Source organism: Eubalaena glacialis, chromosome 1 (assembly GCF_028564815.1).
Source record: "Eubalaena glacialis isolate mEubGla1 chromosome 1, mEubGla1.1.hap2.+ XY, whole genome shotgun sequence".
NCBI classification, from domain to species: Eukaryota; Metazoa; Chordata; class Mammalia; order Artiodactyla; family Balaenidae; genus Eubalaena; species Eubalaena glacialis.
In genome coordinates, this window is record NC_083716.1 from 116,332,341 (window position 1) to 116,353,976 (window position 21,636).

The following is a 21,636-nucleotide window of genomic DNA, read 5'->3' on the forward strand; positions in this document are numbered from 1 at the left end:
CACTCGCCAACACACACGTGTTGATAATCCATGTGGGTACTTACTATAGGAGCATCCGTAGACCTCAACCCTCATGCCGATCTTTCCACTTGGATTCCACTCCAGGGGCACAAAGCGAACGAACCGGGCTCTCACAGAGTACAGTAACTTGTGGTGCATCACGCTGTCAGCATTCATGTTTCCTGCAAAGGTCTGTGGGGAGAAAAGGAGGCCAGGTGAGGTCTGCGACACCATGGCAGCACCTTCACGTGAGCTCAAGGACCATATGTGGAAATCCACCTATGTCGCTCCATAAACTTTCAGAGAAGATCTTCAACTTCTCAGATCTTTCAAATGAAATCTGACTTTGGTGAAAATTCTGCATTATGTCCTATACGGTATTTTTTTTTCAGAGATACTGTACATTATTCTTTAAGAAACTCCCTCCTCCACATTTTATAAATAAGTCAATCTTAGTAAGTCATAAGACATGACATCTAAAAGTTATACTAAGTAAATAACACAATGAAGTTCTGATACGCCTAATGTTCATAATCACTGCAGTATGGAAGATAACTGAAAAATCTCCTCTTAGAAGGAGAGGCTTTCACAGAAGTAATTGTTACCATTAATTGAAGCCAGTCACTACGGCAAGCACTTCCCATTATCATTATTACTATTTTACAGATTAAAAAGAAATCTGAAGCCTAGAGATAGAGAAAGGAAGAGGGAAAAAAAATCTTCAAATCATCTAATTGGTTAGTAATTAGTCTATGATTCAATTCCAAAGTTGTCCTATTCCAAAGCCTATGGTTTTTCTACAGTCACACAATTTTCAACTATTCTGCTGTTAATTGCTCCATGAGGGAGAACAGGAGGCTCTGATTTTTATGTAATTTACATTCACATTTCCTTGTGAAGTTTAAGCAAAGGCACACACAGCATGGGAGATATTTGGCACACGAAAATTATGCCTCCTAGCCTTCATTTGGATGAATGATTTCTGGAGTAGAACTTTTTCTGCAGATGGAATCCAAAGTCTCATACCTAATCTTTTTTTTCCCCCATTGAGGTAAAATATGCATAAAATAAAATTTACCATTTTAACCATTTTAAAGTATATAGTTCAGTGGTATAAAGTACATTCACATTATTGTGCAACCATCACCACTATCCATCCCCAGAACTTTCTCATCAGCCCAGCTGTACCTAATCCTTAAGGTAGGATGTGAGCTAGCACATTGATTTGCCTGCTTCATTATGAATGAGCTACCATCTACTTTCTTTTCTGACTCAAATATTCACAGATAAAGCCTGCATGCTAATGTCATATCAATACCAAACAATAAAAAGAAGATCCATTGGTTTCTCAAATGGCCAAAGAGAACAGCAAGTAAAGGATGTATGTATGGAATGGAATCCATTTCAATGATCCAAACCTCAACCTTAATTGTCTCCTCATAACATTTGTGAATCTAGGGTACTTTGAACAATCTGACATTTCTCCTGGACACAAAACACCCACTGGCTAATAACTCTGATATTCTGCAATTAATATAATCACTGTTATATATCACATGGTGGCTTACGAAAAAGGGAGAAGCTCACTTTCTACTTTGCAGCAAAACTCTGCTGCAAGAGAATGACTTGGAGGAGAAGAATTCCTTGAGGTTCAAATCCAACATTCTTCTCTGTGGATTTGTCAAAGGTTTGGCCATTGTCTCAATCCAGAAAAGAATGGCTCTATTTAGCAGGTTTATCTTCCACATGTCCTGTTCCAATTTTAGCAACATGTGCAGATATAAAACCTCCTCAATCCCTTGCCCACCTAGGAAGGACTCTTCCCTGTAGAGTGTAGCTCTTTTTAAAATGTACTTCTTTGAAATATGAGTTTGGGGTGTGGCCAGAAGTTCTGGTGGTTTTTCACTCTTTTAGACACACTGAAGGTATTTCATGTTTTTCTACAGCCTAACTTGGGAGACTTCCATTCAGTTCTCTGGATTCCCTGTTAATTGTGTTTGCTACAACCCACTCGCCAAGCAAGTAAAGGCCCTGTGTTTGCAGCATCACTTATAGAAACTGAATTTTAAACAGGCCTTTATTCACACTGAGGGTAATGGGGGTACCTGTCTTGGGTTCTATGTGATTTGTAGACTGAATATATCTTAAACTGATATTGAAATCCTGGTTGCATAATTCTAGATAAAAAGGTTTATTTTGGGAGCTGGAAATCCTTTGGAGGATTTCTTAACTCAGGTTCTGTGTGCTCTGAAGAGGAAATCCTGGATTCTCATCCAAAGGGGCAGCAACCTGGCGTGACTTTGTAACACTGGACAAATGACTTATTCTTTCTGACTCTATCTTTCAATCTTGCAATCTCAACATCTCACAGTCTCAAAGTCCTACTATTCCATGTTATTTGCAGTTTTGTAGTCTCATAAGCTCACATTCAAGCAAACCCAAGGTCTCAAAGTTACGAGATTTCAAAGTGTGCAATGCATGGTCCCAGAGCCCTCCTGGAGCTAGCAGCCTAAAATCACCTCTGAAACACATAAAGCTAGAAGCAGACTGAATCTAAAGGAAGCTGCAATGAAACTCTCACCAGGTTCATCAGTTCATCTTCCTACAAGGTCAAAGACAATCATTGTTTAGCAATGCAAGAAGTTGTAGGCCAGAATGAAAAGCAAAGACAGATCTTACTCTCCAGGTGCTTGGATCCCAAGGCCCTGCTAGATGCATTAAAGCTACCACCAACTCAAAGCCAGCTCAACTACCGAAGACAACAACTGAACAACAGTGTGAATGACAGATGACTTCTCACGGGAACAATGGAGACCAACAAATGCTAAAAGTAGGAAACTCTCAACCTAGCACTCTACATCCAGCAAAAATGGCTTTCAAATTTGAAGGAAAAATAAGCACTGTTTCACTGAAACAAAAGCTGTGATAATTTATTACCTACAGACCTCCACTGTTAAGAATTGCTAAATAGGACTTCCCTGGTGGTGCAGTGGTTAAGAATCTGCCTGCCAGTGCAGGGGACGCGGGTTCAAGCCCTGGTCCGGGAAGATCCCACATGCCGCAGAGTAGCTAAGCCTGTGTGCCACAACTACTGAGCCTGTGCTCTAGAGCCTGCGAGCCACAACTACTGAGCCCGAGCGCCTAGAGCCTGTGCTCTGCAACAAGAGAAGCCACCGCAGTGAGAAGCCCACGCACCGCAACGAAGAGTAGCCCCCGCTCGCCACAACTAGAGAAAGCCCGCATGCAGCAACAAAGACCCAACATACCTAAAAATAAATAAAATAAATTTTAAAAAAAATAATTGCTAAATAAGTCTACAGTCTAAAGGATCTGGTTCCAGATGGAACATTCGTGTACAAGAAGGGATGAAGAGTAAGCAAAGTTGTAAATAGGTGGCTAAATATAAGACAATTTTTCTTTCTTTTCTTAAACACTTTAAACATCAATACATAGTTTAAAGGGAAAATAATAGTATACTGTGATGTTGATAGCAAATGTAGAAGTAAAGATATGTCAATAAAACCACAAAGGATGGAATGTAGGCTAAACAGAATTATACAATTATAATTATATATAATTATATACAACTGTAAGGCCCTTACAATTATATATAATTGTAAGGCCCTAAGGTTATATATAAAATGGTATAATGTCAATTTGAAGTAAATTTCAATGTCAAAGATGCATAAAAATAAACCAAAGAGGTATAGCCACAAAGCTAATAAAAGAGAGTATGGAACACTAAAATACAATAACAACGACAACAGCAGAAACACCAATCCTCATTTAAGATGAAATGAGACAGAAAATGAGAAAACAGTAAATACAGAGGCAAAAAATAAAAAAGAAATTTCAAGATAGTGAACTTAAAACTTTCCCAATTGATAATTCATTTAAAGAAAACTGAGGGGCACTTTCAAGGTGGCAGAGAAGTAAGACATGGAGATCACCTTCCTCCCCACAAATACAAACTACATCTACATGTGGAACAACTCCTACAGAACACCTACTGAACGCTGGCAGAAGACCTCAGACTTCCCAAAAGGCAAGAAACTCCCTATGTACCTGGGTAGGGCAAAAGAAAAAAGAAAAAACAGAAACTAAAGAATAGGGATGGTACCTGCATCTCTGGGAGGGAGCTGTGAAGGAGGAAAAGTTTCCACACACTAGGAGCCCCTTCACTGGAGGAGACGGGAGGTGGCAGGGGGGAAGCTTCGGAGCCACGGAGGAGAGCGCAGCAATAAGGGGTGCAGAGGGCAAAGCGGAGAGATTCCCACACAGAGGATCAGTGCCGACCAGCACTCACCAGCCTGAGAGGCTTGTCTGCTCACCCACCGGGGCGGGTGGGGGCTAGGAACTGACGCTTGGGCTTCGGAGGTCGGATCCCACATAGAGGACTGGGGTTGGCTGCGTGAACACAGCCTGAAGGGGGCTAGTGTGCCACAGCTAGCTGGGAGGGAGTCTGGGAAAAAAGTCTGGACCTGCCTAAGAGGCAAGAGACCCTTGTTTCAGGGTACACGAGGAGAGGAGATTCAGAGTACCACCTAAACAAGCTCCAGAGACGGATGCGAGCTACAGCTATCAGCGCAGACACCAGAGACGGGCGTGAAACGCTAAGGCTGCTGCTGCAGCCACCAAGAAGCCTGTGTGCAAGCACAGGTCACTATCCACACCACCCCTCCCGGGAGCCTGTGCAGCCCGCCACGGCCAGGGTCCCATGATCCAGCGACAACTTCCCCGGGAGAACACACAGCATGCCTCAGGCTGTTGCAACGTCACACCAGCCTCTGCCGCCGCAGGCTCGCCCCACATTTGGTACCCCTCCCTCCCCCCAGCCTGAGTGAGCCAGAGCCCCCTAATCGGCGGCTACTTTAACCCCGTCCTGTCTGAGCAAAGACCAGATGCCCTCAGGCGACCTACACACAGAGGCCGGGACAAATCCAAAGCTGAACCCCGGGAGCTGTGGGAACAAAGAAGAGAAAGGGAAATTTCTCCATGCAGCCTCAGGAGCAGCAGATTAAATCCCCACAATCAACTTGATGTACCTGCATCTGTGGAATACCTGAATAGACAACGAATCATCCCAAAATTGAGGTGGTGGATTTTGGGAGCAACTGTAGACTTGGGGTTTGCTTTCTGCATCTAATTTGTTTCTGGTTTTATGTTTATCTTAGTTTAGAATTTAGAGCTTATTATCACTGGTAGATTTGTTTATTGATTTGATTGCTCTCTTCCTTTTTTAAATTTTTTTAATATATATATTTTTTTCCTTTTTCTCTTTTTCTGTGTATGTGTATGTTTCTTTGTGTGATTTTGTCTGTATAGCTTTGCTTTTGCCGTTTGTCCTAAGGTTCTGACTGTCCATTTTTGTTTGTTTGTTTTTATGTTTGTTTTTAGTATAGTTTTTAGCACTTTATCATTGGTGGATTTGTTTTTAGGATTGGTTGCTCTCTTCTTTCTTTCCCTTTTTTTAATTATTTTTTAATTTTTTTGTTTTTAATAATTTTTTTCTATTTTAATAACTTTTTTAATTTTATTTATTTATTTTTCTTTCTTTCTTTTTCTCCCTTTTCTTCTGAGCCATGTGGCTGACAGGGTCTTGGTGCTGTGGCTGGGTGTCAGGCCTGAGCCTCTGAGGTGTGAGAGCCAAGTTCAGGACATTGGATCCTCAGAGAACTCCCAGCGCCATGTAATACCAAACGGCGAAAACTCTCCCACAGATCTCCATCTAAACGCTAATACCCAGCTCCACTCAATGACCAGCAAGCTACAGTGCTGGCCACCTCATGCCAAACAAGTAGCAAGACAGGAACAGAACCCCACCCATTAGCAGAGAGGCTGCCTAAAATCATATTAAGTCCACAGACACCCCAAAACACCACCGGACGTGGTCCTGCCCACCAGAAAGACAAGATCCAGCCTCATCCACCAGAACACAGGCACGAATCCCCTCCACCAGGAAGCCTACCCAACACACTGAACCAACCTTACCCACCGGGAGCAGACACCAAAAACATAGGAACTGCGAATGTGCAGCCTGTAAAAAGGAGACCCCAAACACAGTAAGTTAAGCAAAATGAGAAGACAGAGAAATACACAGCAGATGAAGGAGCAAGGTAAAAACCCCCCAGACCAAACAAATGAAGAGGAAATAGGCAGTCTACCTGAAAAAGAATTCAGAGTAATGATAGTAAAGATGATCCAAAATCTTGGAAATAGAATGGAGAAAATACAAGAAACATTTAACAAGGACCTAGAAGAACTAAAGCACAAACAAACAATGATGAACAACACAATAAATGAAATTAAAAATTCTCTAGAAGGAAACAACAGCAGAATAACTGAGGCAGAAAAACGGATAAGTGACCTGGAAGATAAAATAGTGGAAATAACTACCGCAGAGCAGAATAAAGAAAAAAGAATGAAAAGAATTGAGGACAATATCAGAGACCTCTGGGACAACATAAAATGCACCAACATTGGAATTATAGGGGTCCAGAAGAAAAGAGAAAAAAAAAGGGAATGAGAAAATATTTGAAGAGATTATAGTTGAAAACTTCCCTAATATAGGAAAAGAAATAGTCAAGTCCAGGAAGTGCAGAGAGTCCCATACAGGATAAATCCAAGGAGAAACACGCCAAGACACATATTAATCAAACTATCAAAAATTAAATACAAAGAAAAAATACTAAAAGCAGCAAGGGAAAAGCAACAATTAACATACAAAGGACTCCCCATAAGGTTAACAGCTGATCTTTCAGCAGAAACTCTGCAAGCCAGAAGGGAGTGGCAGGACATATTTAAAGTGATTAAAGGGAAAAAACTACAAGCAAGATTACTCTACCCAGCAAGGATCTCAATGAGATTCGATGGAGAAATTAAAATCTTTACAGACAAGCAAAAGCTAAGAGAATTCAGCACCATCAAACCAGCTCTACAACAAATGCTAAAGGAAATTCTCTATGCAGGAAACACAAGAGAAGGAAAAGACTTACAATAACAAACCCAAAACAATTAAGAAAATGGTAATAGGAACATACATATCGATAACTACCTTAAATATATATGGATTAAATGCTCCAACCAAAAGACATAGACTGGCTGAATGGATACAAAGAGGAGACCCATACATGTGCTGTCTACAAGAGACCCACTTCAGACCTAGGGACACATACAGACTGAAAGTAAGGGGATGGAAAAAGATATTCCATGCAAATGGAAATCAAAAGAAAGCTGGAGTAGCAATTCTCATATCAGAAAAAATAGACTTTAAAATAAAGACTCTTACAAGAGACAAAGACAGTACATAATGATCAAGGGATCAATCCAAGAAGAAGATATAACAATTGTAAATATTTATGCACCCAACATAGGAGCACCTCAATACATAAGGCAAAGGCTAACAGCCATAAAAGGGGAAATCAACACAATCATAGTAGGGGACTTTAACACCCCACTTTCACCAATGGACAGATCATCCAAAATGAAAATAAATAAGGAAACACAAGCTTTAAATGATACATTAAACAAGATGGACTTAATTGATATTTATAGGACATTCCATCCAAAAACAGCAGATTACACTTTCTTCTCAAGTGCTCCTGGAACATTTTCCAGGATAGATCATATCTTGGGTCACAAATCAAGCCTTGGTAAATTTAAGAAAATTGAAATTGTATCAAGTATCTTTTCTGACCACAATGCTATGAGACTAGATATCAATTACAGAAAAAATCTGTAAAAAATACAAACACATGAAGGCTAAACAATACACTACTAAATAACCAAGAGATCACTGAAGAAATCAAAGAAGAAATCAAAAAATACCTAGAAACAAATGACAATGAAAACACGACGACCCAAAACCTATGGGATGCAGCAAAAGCTGTTCTACGAGGGACATTTATAGCAATACAATCCTACCTCAAGAAACAAGAAACATCTCAAATAAACAACATAACCTTACACCTAAAGCAATTAGAGAAAGAAGAACAAAAATAACCCAAAGTTCGCAGAAGGAAAGAAATCATAAAGATCAGATCAGAAATAAATGAGAAAGAAATGAAGGAAATGATAGCAAAGATCAGTAAAACTAAAAGCTGGTTCTTTGAGAAGATACACAAAATTGACAAACCATTAGCCAGACTCATGAAGAAAAAAAAGTGAGATGGTTCTGAAGAACCTAGGGGCAGGACAGGAATAAAGACGCAGACATACAGAGTGGAGCTGAGGACATGCGGAGGGGGAAGGGTAAGCTGGGACAAAGTGAGAGAGTGGCACGGACATACATACACTACCAAATGTAAATCAGATAGCTAGTGGGAAGCAGCCACATAGCACAGGGAGATCAGCTCAGTGCTTTGTGTCCACTTAGAGGGGTGGGATAGAGAGGGTGGGAGGGAGACACAAGAGGGAGGAGATATGGGGATGTATGTATATGTATAGCTGATTCACTTTGTTATACAGCAGAAACTAACACACCATTGTAAAGCAATTATACGCCAATAAAGATGTTTAAAAAAAAAAGAGAACTGAGTAAACCTGCAATTAAAAGGCATGAATTGTCAGTCTGGATAAAATGCAAGGCCTTTTTATGTACTTTTTGTATGATACTCTTTTTTAATAATAAAGACATTGACAGGTTGAAAGTAAAATGGTGGGGAAAGACATGACATACAAATAATAGGCACTATACACCTGAATTTTCTCTATTAATATCAGACAAAGTAGGCTGTATTATAAGATAGGGGAGATTCTCAAAATTATAAAGGGTCATTTCATCATGAAGATAAAAACAGCTAAAGGCACAGGCACCTACAACAAAGATTCAAAAATAATCAGCAAGGATATAAAAGATTCAAACAACATCATCAGAGAAATTGGTTAATTAATGTTCATAGAATACTTCACTGAACACTGCAGATTATATATTGTTTTCAAATGCACATGGTATATTCACTAAGAGACACTATATCTTACCCAGTAACATAAGTTCCAAAGAAACCATAATTTGATTTCTAACCACAATTAAATTAGGAATTGATAATAATAAATTATCTAAAAAACTCTCAAATGTTTAGAAGTTAATAAACACATTTCCAAATAATCCTCAGGTCAACAAGAAACCACAATGGAAATTAGAAAACAATGGAAATTGAACAATGATAGAAACACTGTATCAAAATTTGTGGAAAGTAGGCAAAGCAGTTCTTAGAAGACAATTCATGGCTTTAAATCCTTTTTTTATATGAGGAAAAATATAAAATTAAAACTCTACGCTCCCACTCCAGAAAGATAGAAAAAGAGTAGATTGAACTCACAAGAGTAGTAGACTGGAATTCTACTAACCAATAAAAGCAGCCGGCCATGAAGAGCACAGACTGTGTGATTCCATGCATGAAATCCCAGGGGAGGGCAGAGCTAAGCTCTGATGATAGAAATCAGAGCAGAAATGTGCTTGATGGGGAGAAGCGAAATTCATCACTTAATCTGATCATAACATCTCTGTGAGGTAGGAAATCTGTATTATTTTTAAAGATGAGAAGACGAGTTTGGGAGAGTTTAAGTGGAATCATAAGTAGTAAGAAAGGATCAAATAGGGACTGGTTTATAAAGATTCTGATTAAAGCCCAGTGACCCTTTTATTCCATTCCCAATATCACCTCTTTATGTCAGGTTTCTGAAACCAGAAGTTTGCTTGGTCCTCTGCATATTTTAGTTTACTTCACTTGGTTTATCATCAGGAAGGTTTTAGCCAACTTCCTCACTAAGGAAGGCAGCCCTGGCACACAAATACCCACACACATACATTTAGCCTTTCTGAATACATCTTACAATGCTGCAGCCGATCAATATAGTGTCCCCACCTCACCAGGAAACCCCAGGGATCAGAGAGGTTAATTCTGAACAGTATCACATACATTACTTGTCAGAGGTCTGCTTTGTTCTCACCCCACCTCAAATGCTATTATACATAATTTGGGTTCAGGTATTACACTATTGTCACCAGATACATGTTATCATTACTATTTTAAAATATCATGCATATGGTTCTTAAATTTATTTATTTATTTATTTTTGGCTCTCTTGGGTCTTCGGTGCTGCGCACGGGCTTTCTCCAGTTGCGGTGAGCAGGGGCTATTCTTCCTTGCAGTGCGTGGGCTTCTCACTGCAGTGGCCTCTCTGGTTGCGGAGCGTGGGCTCTAGGCGCACAGGCTTTAGTAGTTGTGGCTCACGGGCTCTAGAGCACAGGCTCAGTAGTTGTGGCACGCAGACTCAGTAGGTGTGGTTCACAGGATCTAGAGCACAGGCTCAGTAGTTGTGGCGCAGGTTTAGTTGCTTTGCGGCATGTGGGATCTTTCTGCACCAGGGCTTGAACCCGTGTCCCCTGCATCGGCAGGCGGATTCTTAACCACTGCGCCATCAGGGAAGCCCGCATGTGGTTCTTGACAAAACTGCTCATTGATTTTGTCCCTACGCAGGAACACAATGCAAAAGTTGCTTTTTCTGGCTCCCTTTCTATCCATAGAGTGAAAGGAGCTTGAGAATCAGAGATGTTAAGTCCCTATGTGCTTACAAAAGGAAACAAGCACACAGAGTGGGCTCATGGGATGGGGGATGGGGGAGCTTCCTCATCCTTAAGCAGGTAGAAGGGTCCACAGGTAAATGAAGGGAGATTGTCAGAGTCAGCCTTCAGCTCCTTCTCCTATGATACCCGTTCCTTGACATTAAACAACATTTTGGTTGATGAATGGAAGATCCTGGGATCATGATGAAGGTGCGGATGCTCTTTTCCTCCTTTCTTAGCCAGAAAATGGAGTGGGCATAAATGGTGAGGCTAAGGGGGACCATGCCTAGCACTTTTTTTTTTTTAATTTATGGCTGTGTTGGGTCTTCGTTTCTGTGCGAGGGTTTTCTCTAGTTGCGGCAAGCAGGGGCCACTCTTCATCGCGGTGCGCGGGCCTCTCATTATCGTGGCCTCTCTTGTTGCGGAGCACAGGCTCAGTAATTGTGGCTCACGGGCCTAGTTGCTCCACGGCATGTGGGATCTTCCCAGACCAGGGCTCGAACCCGTGTCCCCTGCATTGGCAGGTGGATTCTCAACCACTACGCTGCCAGGGAAGCCCCGCCTAGCACTTATTAATGGATAGTGGACAGTTCTGGGTTCCCTGCCACCCAAGCATCTCATTTGGATTCAAGGAATACACCATGTTGAGCCAACCTGCACTGACTGTTCTGTCTGGCAGCCAGATTGCAAGCATCCGGGTGCCACAGGGAAGATGTTAATCTGCCTAACTGCAGTCCGGGCAAGAAGGAACAGGTGCAACCACCAAATTCTGCCTCAGTAAACTTGACATGGAATATCAGAGATTCTCAGGGAGATTTCTATTTCAAGTCTGGAGCTCTGCCAAACACACCGCCCAGCTCCAGGGTCCATAGTAAGAGAAGCAGTAAAATGGGAGAGAAAGGGGATGAGCTTTGGGTGCTAATCCTAACAACACTGAGATTCGCTCTGCTGTCCCAGCAAGGGTCTTAGACTGTAACTCCCTTGGGGATACAGATCACATGTTATTTTAAACTGGGGTGTCTAGCCCAGCACATGGAACAAAGTATTTCTTTTTTTGAAATGTTTATTGAAATATAGTTGATTTACAGTGTTGTGTTAGTTTCAGGTGTATAGCAAAGTGATTCAGTTATACATATACATATATTATCTATTATTTTTTAGATTCTTTTCCATTATAGGTTATTACAAGAGATTGAGTTCCCTGTGTTATATAGTAGGTCCTTGTTGATCATCTATTTTATAGATAGTAGTGCGTATATGTTAATCCCAAGCTCCTAATTTATCCCTCCTCCCTCCCTTTCCACTTTGGTAACCATAAGTTTGTTTTCTATGTCTGTGGGTCTACTTCTGCTTTGTAAATAAGTTTATTTGTATCATTTTTTTAGACTCCACATATAAGTGACATCATATGATATTTGTCTTTCTCTGTCTGCACTACTTACAATAGCCAAGACACAGAAGCAACCTAAGTGTCCATTGACTGATGAATGGATAAAGAAGGTGTGGTACATATATACAATGGAATACTACTCAGCCATAAAAAAGAATGAAATAATGCCATTTGCAGTAACATGGATGGACCTAGAGATTATCATCCTAAGTGAAGTAACTCAAACACAGTATTTCTTAAAGGTACGTTGAAACGGCATTCAGTAACCCAAACCAGATCTGTGTAGTTGTTTCAAAATCAGTGCATTGCACACAGTCTCCTGTCACTCACACTGTTACCAGTGAGTTGCTGAATGGCTGAGTGAATGAACAAAGGGTCACAAGGTTTATGCATCTTGGTTTCCTTACCAGGAAAAGGGTGAAAATAAAATCTCCAGGGTTGTGAATCTTACATTAAAAACTATATGCAAATGACATTGCACATAGTAGATGCTCACCAATACAAGCCATACTCTTACAGAGAGAGACAGAGACAGAAAGAGAGAAAGACAGATTTCAATAGCTAATTCTTGTGTACAAATATCTTTGTTGGAGAGTATATTTTGCAGCAATGACTTATTAATACCCTCTAGCCCCACGCAAGGCATTTGCCAACCATACTTAAATTTTCTGAATGACATTCAAAGGGTTCTCCCCAAAAAAAGAGTGAAAACTTAAACTAAGAAAGGTTCTAGCAGCCCAGAGTTAATTAAAAATACAGCTTTTGGTATTTAATAAGATACATTTAATAAGGCAGGTGGTAATTAACATGCAAACCACAGAGTTACAACTAACATGGATAAACCCACTCAGGCCTCCAGTGTTCCAAACTGCTCTTCAGGGCTTCGTGTTAAATGCGTTTCAGATAGGCACTTAGAGAAAAGGAAATGAAAAGTAGGTGTTAGGCACTGGCCACTATTTGCCGACAGGGATTCTAAAATTATAGACTTGAAGGAGGTAAAAAGGATAATTAAACTATTGAATGTTTTTTCTAACTTGTTTGCAGTACATTGCCCATGATAAGTGCATCTGTGGTACATCTACCTGTAATTTCATAGAAGCAGTTATTTAATGAGGCTAGGACCACCAGGCCGGCCCTTGCCTGCTGTTTTCGAGTTGTCCCACCTTTCTAGTTTGATCTTAATAGTTGGCAAAGAGGATGACTGATCCTTGCCACTTTCCACCCTGCTCCCTTTGCCTGGTTATGGCCTCCAAAGTAGAGGGACAACTCAAGGATTCAAGGCAACAGTAGAGAAAAACTTTCATCCCCATTTGGTACTGACCACAATTTGAGCTACTACAGTCATGTACTCATGTCCTGTTCTCTTATCTTAGGAACTGTGTGTTCTTGCTCTTTCCAGGTTGTGTAACTGTACCACTGAAGAGATATTTATTTATTCCTCCGTATTCGGCAGTAGAAATGTCCTCTAGTGGGTGTGAGTGTTTCCTCATTCCCATCCCAGCCCTGACACAACCTTTATCGTGCATGTGCTCTTGTGCAATCAATGTCCAAGTTGTCATTTTTCTCCTAGTCTCCGTGTCCTGACCCGAGCTGTCAGCTATCCTCCTGAAACTTGGTTGCTGTCTGGTCAGTTTAGAAAATGGAATTTTAAGTGAAGTCCTAATGTTAACCATTTTATTTTATTTTATTTTATTTTTGGCTGCACACACATTTTGTGGGATCTTAGTTCCCTGACCAGGGGTCAAACCCAGGCCCTCGGCAGTGAAAGTGCAGAGTCCTAACCGCTGGACTGCCAGGGAATTCCCCACTTTATTCTTAATTTACCCCTATTAAAGTTATTTGCAATGCAAATCTCATTAAAGTCTCCAAACACACTGCTGAACCCCCATCCTAATGCATCACATGCACCCCTGCTTATTCCCAATGATGGGATGGGTAAGAAGTGCCAGAAGAAGTTACTGAGGAACTACCGAGATTGCAAAGAATGTCTTCAACGAAATGCCTTTCCCACTGGAGGGGCCAGTGCCTTCAGGGACCAGCACTGGACCTGAGGCAGAAAAAGCTGGCCTCTCACAGGTGCAGAGCACCAAGGCTACAGCATCTGGATCTCTACCTCCACTTACCCCATCAAAAGTAATTAACTTCATATCCTGTTTCCTCACCATTCTCCTAGTTTGATGAACCAGTGTGGTCCTCTGTAAGCGGTATTAAAACTATTCCACCAATAACTCAAGCACAAATAGAGTTTATTTCATTTCAAGTGTTACCAGCACTGGGAAAGGGCATTGGTAAAGCTGTTTTTAAAATAGAAGTTGAAGGACTTCCTAATCACCATTGGCTTCTGCTTTAACAAGTAAGCATTATTGATTTGAAGGAAGTTTCTCAATTAAGTTGCTCAAAACTCTTCCTAGAACAATAGAAACATTAGGTACACAACTGGCTGTCATCTTCTCTATGACAATGATTGTGTCTGGGTCACGTTTTACTAGAAAATAAAATATAATCAACTAATAATGTAGAAATTATGTCTATCAACGCACAGCTAAATAGAAATGTGGCTTTATTGTCTACTGGCTTGGATGATCCAGACTGCTAGTTATTCTTGAGGATGCTATGCAGATAAAGATAAATATTTGTTTAAAAATGAGTATACGCTTATGACACCAAAGTCCTCCATTGCCATTGCTGTATTTGTTCGGAGTTCTGATTTTTGTGTGACTTCTGCTGGGTTATATATAAAGGGAACTAAATTGACTGTTGAGATGTGTGTCATATACCTATGTTTCCATCTCTGCCCTGAGAACTATAACACCAACATGTATGGCAGCTTGACCATACGATGCATGCCTGGAAAAGACTGAAATACCCACTTAGCAAAATCAGACTTTTCATACTCCACTAAAGCAAAAAGAAACAATGCTTTTGCCCTTCTTCGATTTCTGAAAAAGAAACTGAAAGCTTTCTGGACTTCCTCCTCGGTGAAATGGGGAACCGAGCATCAGAGTTGGCAGGAGGGCTTGGCCTCCTCTCATAGGACCTGGCATTAAGGATAAATATTGCAGCAAGGGAGGGAGCCAGAGCAAGAAAGAGATTAACAAGCATGTCCAGGGTAGCCATGGAGCGACTGGAAAATAGAAAAACCAAGACAGAAATGCTGCCCAGCTGGCCAGCCTTTTATGTGCATCGCCATAGCTTTAATAGGTGATCTCCCCAACTCCTTTCCCCTGCCCAGCATCACCTGCCCTCCTATCTCACTTTATTTTCTTTCCTAAATGCATCACCACCTGAAAAACTAAATACATATATTTATTTACATTTCTGTCTCTCTCTCCATGGCACTGCAAGAATCACATGGCTTCTCCTAGAATCACAGGCGAGGCCCACAGAGGTTTACTCAGTGAAGGAATGACCCACAGCCTTTGCTCCCCTAATTTGTTTCATTATAGAGCCTATTACTTTTTCATGGAGACTCTTAATTGTGCTCCATAGAAATGCAAACACAATGTCATAATAAGGGAAGTTCTTGTTCACAGCTTTCGGTGGACAAACCAAGAGAGGAGTTTTCAGACGTTTTCTCAATGAAGAGCATTCCTAGTTAAAGGGGGAATGGAAACCATGACATATGAGAATTCCTTCTACTATCACAGCTCTTTAATGCTCTGGATTCTTGGACTAGGGCGCTTCCGAGAGACGAAAAGAGAGTAAAGGTTCAATGTACATAGTTAAGAGATCCTATGCTACCCAGTCTATCAGGAACCATCCAAAGAAGAAGCATCAGAGGACCTGGTAGACAGCTCACACTGTTCATATGTCTTCCTTGATGATAATCTGTGCCTACAAGGTCAAGTTGTTGAGCCCACAAGCTACCTGCAGACTGTGGGTCTGGTTCCTACTGTCCTATACAATATATTGGCCAAGACTGGTGCTCGCTCTAAAAGGACCAAGTGATAACTAAAATGTTCTAGGATGATCTTACCATTATTTCCTCCCCACAGCTTTTCAGGCTCCCTTCCAATACCACTTTCTACACCAGCAGATAAGGCTCAATTTACCTGTCATGTAGGTGATTTTCTCCTAAGATAATTTAACTTCCCTGAATAGGGACCTTTGAAGAGACAGCAGACTGTCACTGGAAAAAGGAACATGAAAGCAGACATCATATGTCTGTTTTTCTTTTTTATCATTCATTTTCCTGAGATTTGGATCTCAAAGTAGCACTCTGCAGAGTGATTTCAACTTCGTGTCAGCCTCTGGCAAAACCACGTAATAGGCTAAGTTCATCAGGATCTCCTTCTCTTCTCCCTCACTCCTTTGTCCGATTTTTGCTCTTAGCTGACTTTCAACTTTTTTTCTGTTAAATTGTCAGTAACTCAAGCAATGACCCTTCCTAGGGAAAAAGCAGAATTTCCATTCTTAAAAGGGACACTTGAAGCACAAAGGAATAAAGAAGGAAGGAAGGAAGGAAGGAAGGAAGGAAGGGAGGCAGGGAGGGAGGGAGGAGGGAGGGAGGGAGGGACAATTTTATACACTAAAATAATTAATATCCTGATACTAGTTTGGCTAATAAACTGAGAAAAAATACCTGAATATTTGCTGCAAGCTCTGAGGTCTGCCCCTGAGTAGGTGAAAACCAAAGTCAATATCTGGTGATGGGTCCCCTCCCTCCATCTACATCCCCACCTTCATCAGCTCTTTCCTGGGTACCACAACAACCTCCAGACAATTCTTGCCCCTCTAGTGTTACTCCCATCTAACCCATCTGACGAGAGAGTTCATTAGCTTTAAGATCAAGGAGAGACTTCCCCGTATGCCCTATAAAACCCCCTGCTTTCCAAACCATCTCCTGCTTCTTCTCTCCTCCCCAGCCCTCCTTCCACCATATCAAACTGCTGCAGGTTCCCTCAAGCACACGAGCAAATGCTTCCTTTAAGCTGGTGATACTCTTTTGGTTTAGAGCTATTACCTCTTCTGCCACAGTAACACATCAGCAAAAAGTCCAGAATGGATGCATTTATGGTGGTCTCCGTGTCTAGACAGCAGTCATCTCGAGGACCTGTGCCTTCATTCATTTTCTGTCTCTAGCACCCTACACAACTGTAGCACCCAGAAGGTGGAAAATACACAACGTTTCCATTCTTCACTTTTCTTCTTAACCTTGATCCCCCTTGAGAAGCATTATCGACCCTTGGCTGGACGATGCAGCATGAAGCTGCAGAGCTTTGGTGGAAGAGACCCTTCAAATTCACCACCTACCATTACTTCATGTGTAGCCAAAGGCCATTCATACCATCTTTCGGAATCTTGGCTTCTTCATCCATTAAGTGGAGGTAATAATCCATAGGAAAGGAAGCATGCATTAAAGCTTCTTTTATCCAAAACCAGATCCCCTAAAACTATTAACTGATTCCCTTTTTCCAACAGTTTGCAGCGGCGACTTCCACTGCTCACATCAATCATCCTTTCAGTGGCTCTTGTGCATAAACAGCAGGGACATCTGCATGCTCCGTATCAAATGTGGAGGATTAAGGCTGCATAAATGTGTTTGTACCTCGCTGCAGCGGGGGACACTCAGGCCCTGTTCATACTTTGCTTCATTCCCAAATTTAAAGAGTGATTTTCAGACTGACCAGCTTGATGATTCTACACGTGTTCTGACTGCAGTGTTGACAGTGTCCGAACCCAGTCAAACAGGGATTCCGAGTTCCTCAGCTTGATATTCAACGCCCTCGAAGCTGATCTCATTCTGCTTTTACGAGTCTTCTTTCTCACAATCCCTGCATGCACTGTAAACTCCCAAAACGGGGCCATTCTCTGTCATTGGCCACAGATGTTCCATGCAATCTCATTTCGGTCCTGTTGTGCTATGGAAGTACTTTCATATGGATTTAGGAAGATGCACTCTGGACCACGCTGCCCAGGCTCAAATCCTTCTTCCACCACTTACTGGATGTGAGAGCTTGGGCAAGTACTTAACTTTTCTGTGCTAATATTTGCCCAACTTTAAAAAGGGGATAAAAGTGCATCCCTCAGGGGATGGTTGAGAGGAATGTGTGTGTGTGTGTGTGTGTGTGTGTGTGTATAGAGGCAGGGATTTCTGTATGTGTGTACTTGTTAACTTGAAGATGGCTCACGCTTCATGCTGGAATTATTCTAAAGAACATAGACACTCATGTATATTGCTTGGATAATGCTTAGAATACTTCTTGCATGAAGTATGAAGTTCTGGAATAACGTATGACTGACATTAAGTGTTAACTATTGTTATTATTCTGCATGCTCAATTCAATCATAACTATTCTTCAAGCCCGTGTCGTATGTTGACTTCTCTATTAGACAAATCCTAGTTCCCCAGGCAAAGGAGGAAGAGAAACTAACATTTCTTGGATGCAGATGATGGTGCAAGTACCTGTTCTCACATCAGTCCTCCTCACATCCTGTGCTGCTTCTGGGCATTTGGGAAACACAATATCTGGGACACAGGGGGCCAGTACGTTGCCCGACTTGGAGCTGGGATTTGAGCCCAGTCTGTCCATCGGTTCAAACCTCCTTCCTCCCTGCTCCACATGAGCTGCCCTCATGCATGATTTCTAACTCCATCATGGCACTTAATACTTGCTACCTTGTATTGTAGTGATGTCTGTGCATTTACCTGATTGTACCATGAAACAATACAGTTTTGCAGAGAAGTATTTTAAATATATATATAAAATATAAATATATAATAAAATATATGTAATATTATGTATATTATATATTCCATTTTATTTAATCCATTTTATTACATATATATTATCTATCTGATAACCTCCATACTTGTCTAGCATTACATATTAAACATGTAAATATTTATATTTACATATATTTATAATGTAAATATTATCTATTATATATATTGAATATGCTTTTTCAGAGCAGGGATTTATATACATTTATATATAAAATATTATATATAATATTTATATAATGTATATGTTCCATTGTATTTAATATAATCCATTATACATATATTATCCATCTGATAAACTCCATACCTGCCTAGCATTATGTATTAAAAATGGAAATATTATATGTTATTTATACGTATATATATTTATATATAGAATACACTTTTTCAGAGCAAGGTTTTATATATATAAATTTATATATGTATATACTATCCATCTGATAACATCCATACATCTAGCATTATGTATTAAAAATGTACTTAAACCTAAACCTTCACCTTATAGATCCCATGCCCAACACTCCCCATTTACATCTTTATTCATTCCTTTGCTTTATTTTTTTCACACACACACACACACACACACTGTATTTTATTTTTACAAGAGATAAATAGACTGACACCAAGCATTGTACATGGATGACCACGACAAAAGCAACAATGATTGCAATTACCAAACATGAAACACACTCATACTATGTCATAATATTGACATTCAGTCCTGTAATCCTCCACTGTAACAGCTCCTTTACTTTGCAGTGAAAATTGATTTGTATATTCTTTGCCTCTGAGTCCTTGTGGGATTTTTTCTTTTTTTAAATTCAAACAGAAAGTCACAAAAATTATACTCATCCTCATCAGTTCACTCAGTCCCATGTAATTTTTTTTTTTTTTTTTCCATCTTGATCTTTTGTTAGCACTTTCCTTTGCTTTATTAATGGACACACTTGTGTCATCTATAAGAGTCTTCATTTTCTGAATGAATTTAAATTTTGGAAGAGTCTTTAGCCCTGCATTTAGCACGGGGTAAGATCCAAAGTATTTTAGTTCCTATTTTACTGATTAAAAAAAAAAAAAAAAAAGACCAATAAAACACTGTCGTGACATGAGGCCTTGACACCTTCATGGAACACTGAGCCTAGATTCTAGATTTGAGCTTGACTAGATTCCTTTGGCATGCAGGCAGAATACATGATTCTCAGAGCAGGGAGTACAGTAAAAAGCAAGAGTGAAATTCAGCCAAATGGGCTGCAATCTTGTCTTCGTCACCCTGGGACCTGGGTAAGTATTTGAACCTCTCTGTGTCTTTGTTTTCTCCTCTGTGAAATGGGGATAACAGCTCTGTATATGTCAGAGGGCTGTTATAAGGATGAAAGGAGATGGTACGTGTAAAATACTGAGCGATTCCTGCATGCAGCAAACACTCATCACATGTTCACGATTCATCTTCTTCTCTTTGTTAATATGTCACTTGTCAGCATAGGATCAGGATGGGCTCACAGTATCCATGGGAGTCTAAGCGGCACGCTGTCGGGGGCTGTGTTTCTGATGCTGGTCCAGTAATGGATCATTTCTGTCTCTCCTATTTCCATGCTCTTTATTCTCTTATTATTAATGGCTAGAGAAAGCACACAGTAGCTGGAACAATTAGGTATTAGAAATGTATGAAATAAAACTGACATCTCTTACAGAGGGTTCTCGAATTTACTCTCAACACTTTAAAACCTTGGTGGCTAGAAGCCAGGACCAACTGCTAGTTTACAGCTAATTGTGTTTTCTCATCCCTAACAGGGAGAAATTGCAGTTTCATTTTGTCGAAAATAAAGCACAATTCTTCAATGGGCCTCGTGGTTCTGCCAAAGCCAAGCCACAATCCTGTTTGGATGAGATGAAACCTGGGACCATGGCAAGTGGCCTGTGCCCAGAACAAGCCTGAGCCTGGGGTGGGGATGAGACAGACTGGGCCCTGGGATGTGGGACCCTTTGCTGCAGTGCTTGCACCTGCACAAATGTCTCCTCCAGAAACAAAATACAAGGAAACTCTAAGGCACTGAAAATACCTGTGTAGGGCTTCCCTGGTGCTACAGTGGTTAAGAATCTGCCTGCCAATGCAGGGGACACGGGTTTGAGCCCTGGTCCGGGAAGATCTCACATGCCACGGAGAAGAGAAGCCACCGCAATGAGAAGCCCGCGTACCTCAAAGAAGCGTAGCCCCCGCTCACCGCAACTAGAGAAACCCCGCGCGCAGCAACGAAGACCCAACGCAGACAAAAATAAATAAACTAAAATAAATAAATTTAAAAAAAAAACAAAAACTGAGTACATGTGCAGTTGGGGTAAATTATAGACAATATACAAAAAGACCAAAAACCCAACTGGCACTTCTGTAGAGTCAGGAGCAAAAGCAGGGTACTGCTCTTGCCCCCTAAATACGGCACCACCTAAGGGGTGGGCAAACCACCTCAGCCACCCCTCAGGCTGACCCCTGGGCACACCCCTACCCTCACCCCATATAAGGAACCAGCTCGCCCCGCCTCCCCCCCCGCCCCCCCCAGGGAGCGAGTGAATGAGCAAGGGAACGTGTGGCTTGTTCTCGCTCTCTCCTGCTGCAGCAGGGGCCACAATAACACCTTGCCTGAATTTTGTCTGGCCTCTTATCAATTTCTATCGATTAAAGAGGCCAAGAACCCTAGTCGGTACCAGGGGAAACTGCATGCTGCCCCCTTTCACCAGGCCCTTAGAGAAAGCTCGGAGAAGTATGCTCCCCTGGCTTTGGAGCACAGGAGGGCTGGTCAGAGGTACGCTGTGGGGGCAGTTACGTGAGTCTCTGCAAAGGACTTCTGAGCCAGGGCTGAAGGAGAGAGATGCTGGGCCAGGTCACCTGCTAGGAGGTGCTGAACCACGTGTAAGTCTAGGGTCCTTAATACGTGATCACCAGTTTGAAGCTTTTCTGTG

The 21,636-nt window shown here is 41.2% G+C and overlaps 1 protein-coding gene across 1 annotated transcript in view; it reads right to left on the reverse strand.

Moving 5' to 3' along the window:
- CNTNAP5 (contactin associated protein family member 5) overlaps positions 1-21,636 on the reverse strand; it is an 877,159-nt gene that overhangs the window by 476,434 nt on the left and 379,089 nt on the right. The window contains exon 4 of the mRNA XM_061199178.1: positions 45-192. Coding sequence (XP_061055161.1) covers positions 45-192 — 148 coding nt within the window. The remainder of the gene's footprint in view (positions 1-44; positions 193-21,636) is intronic.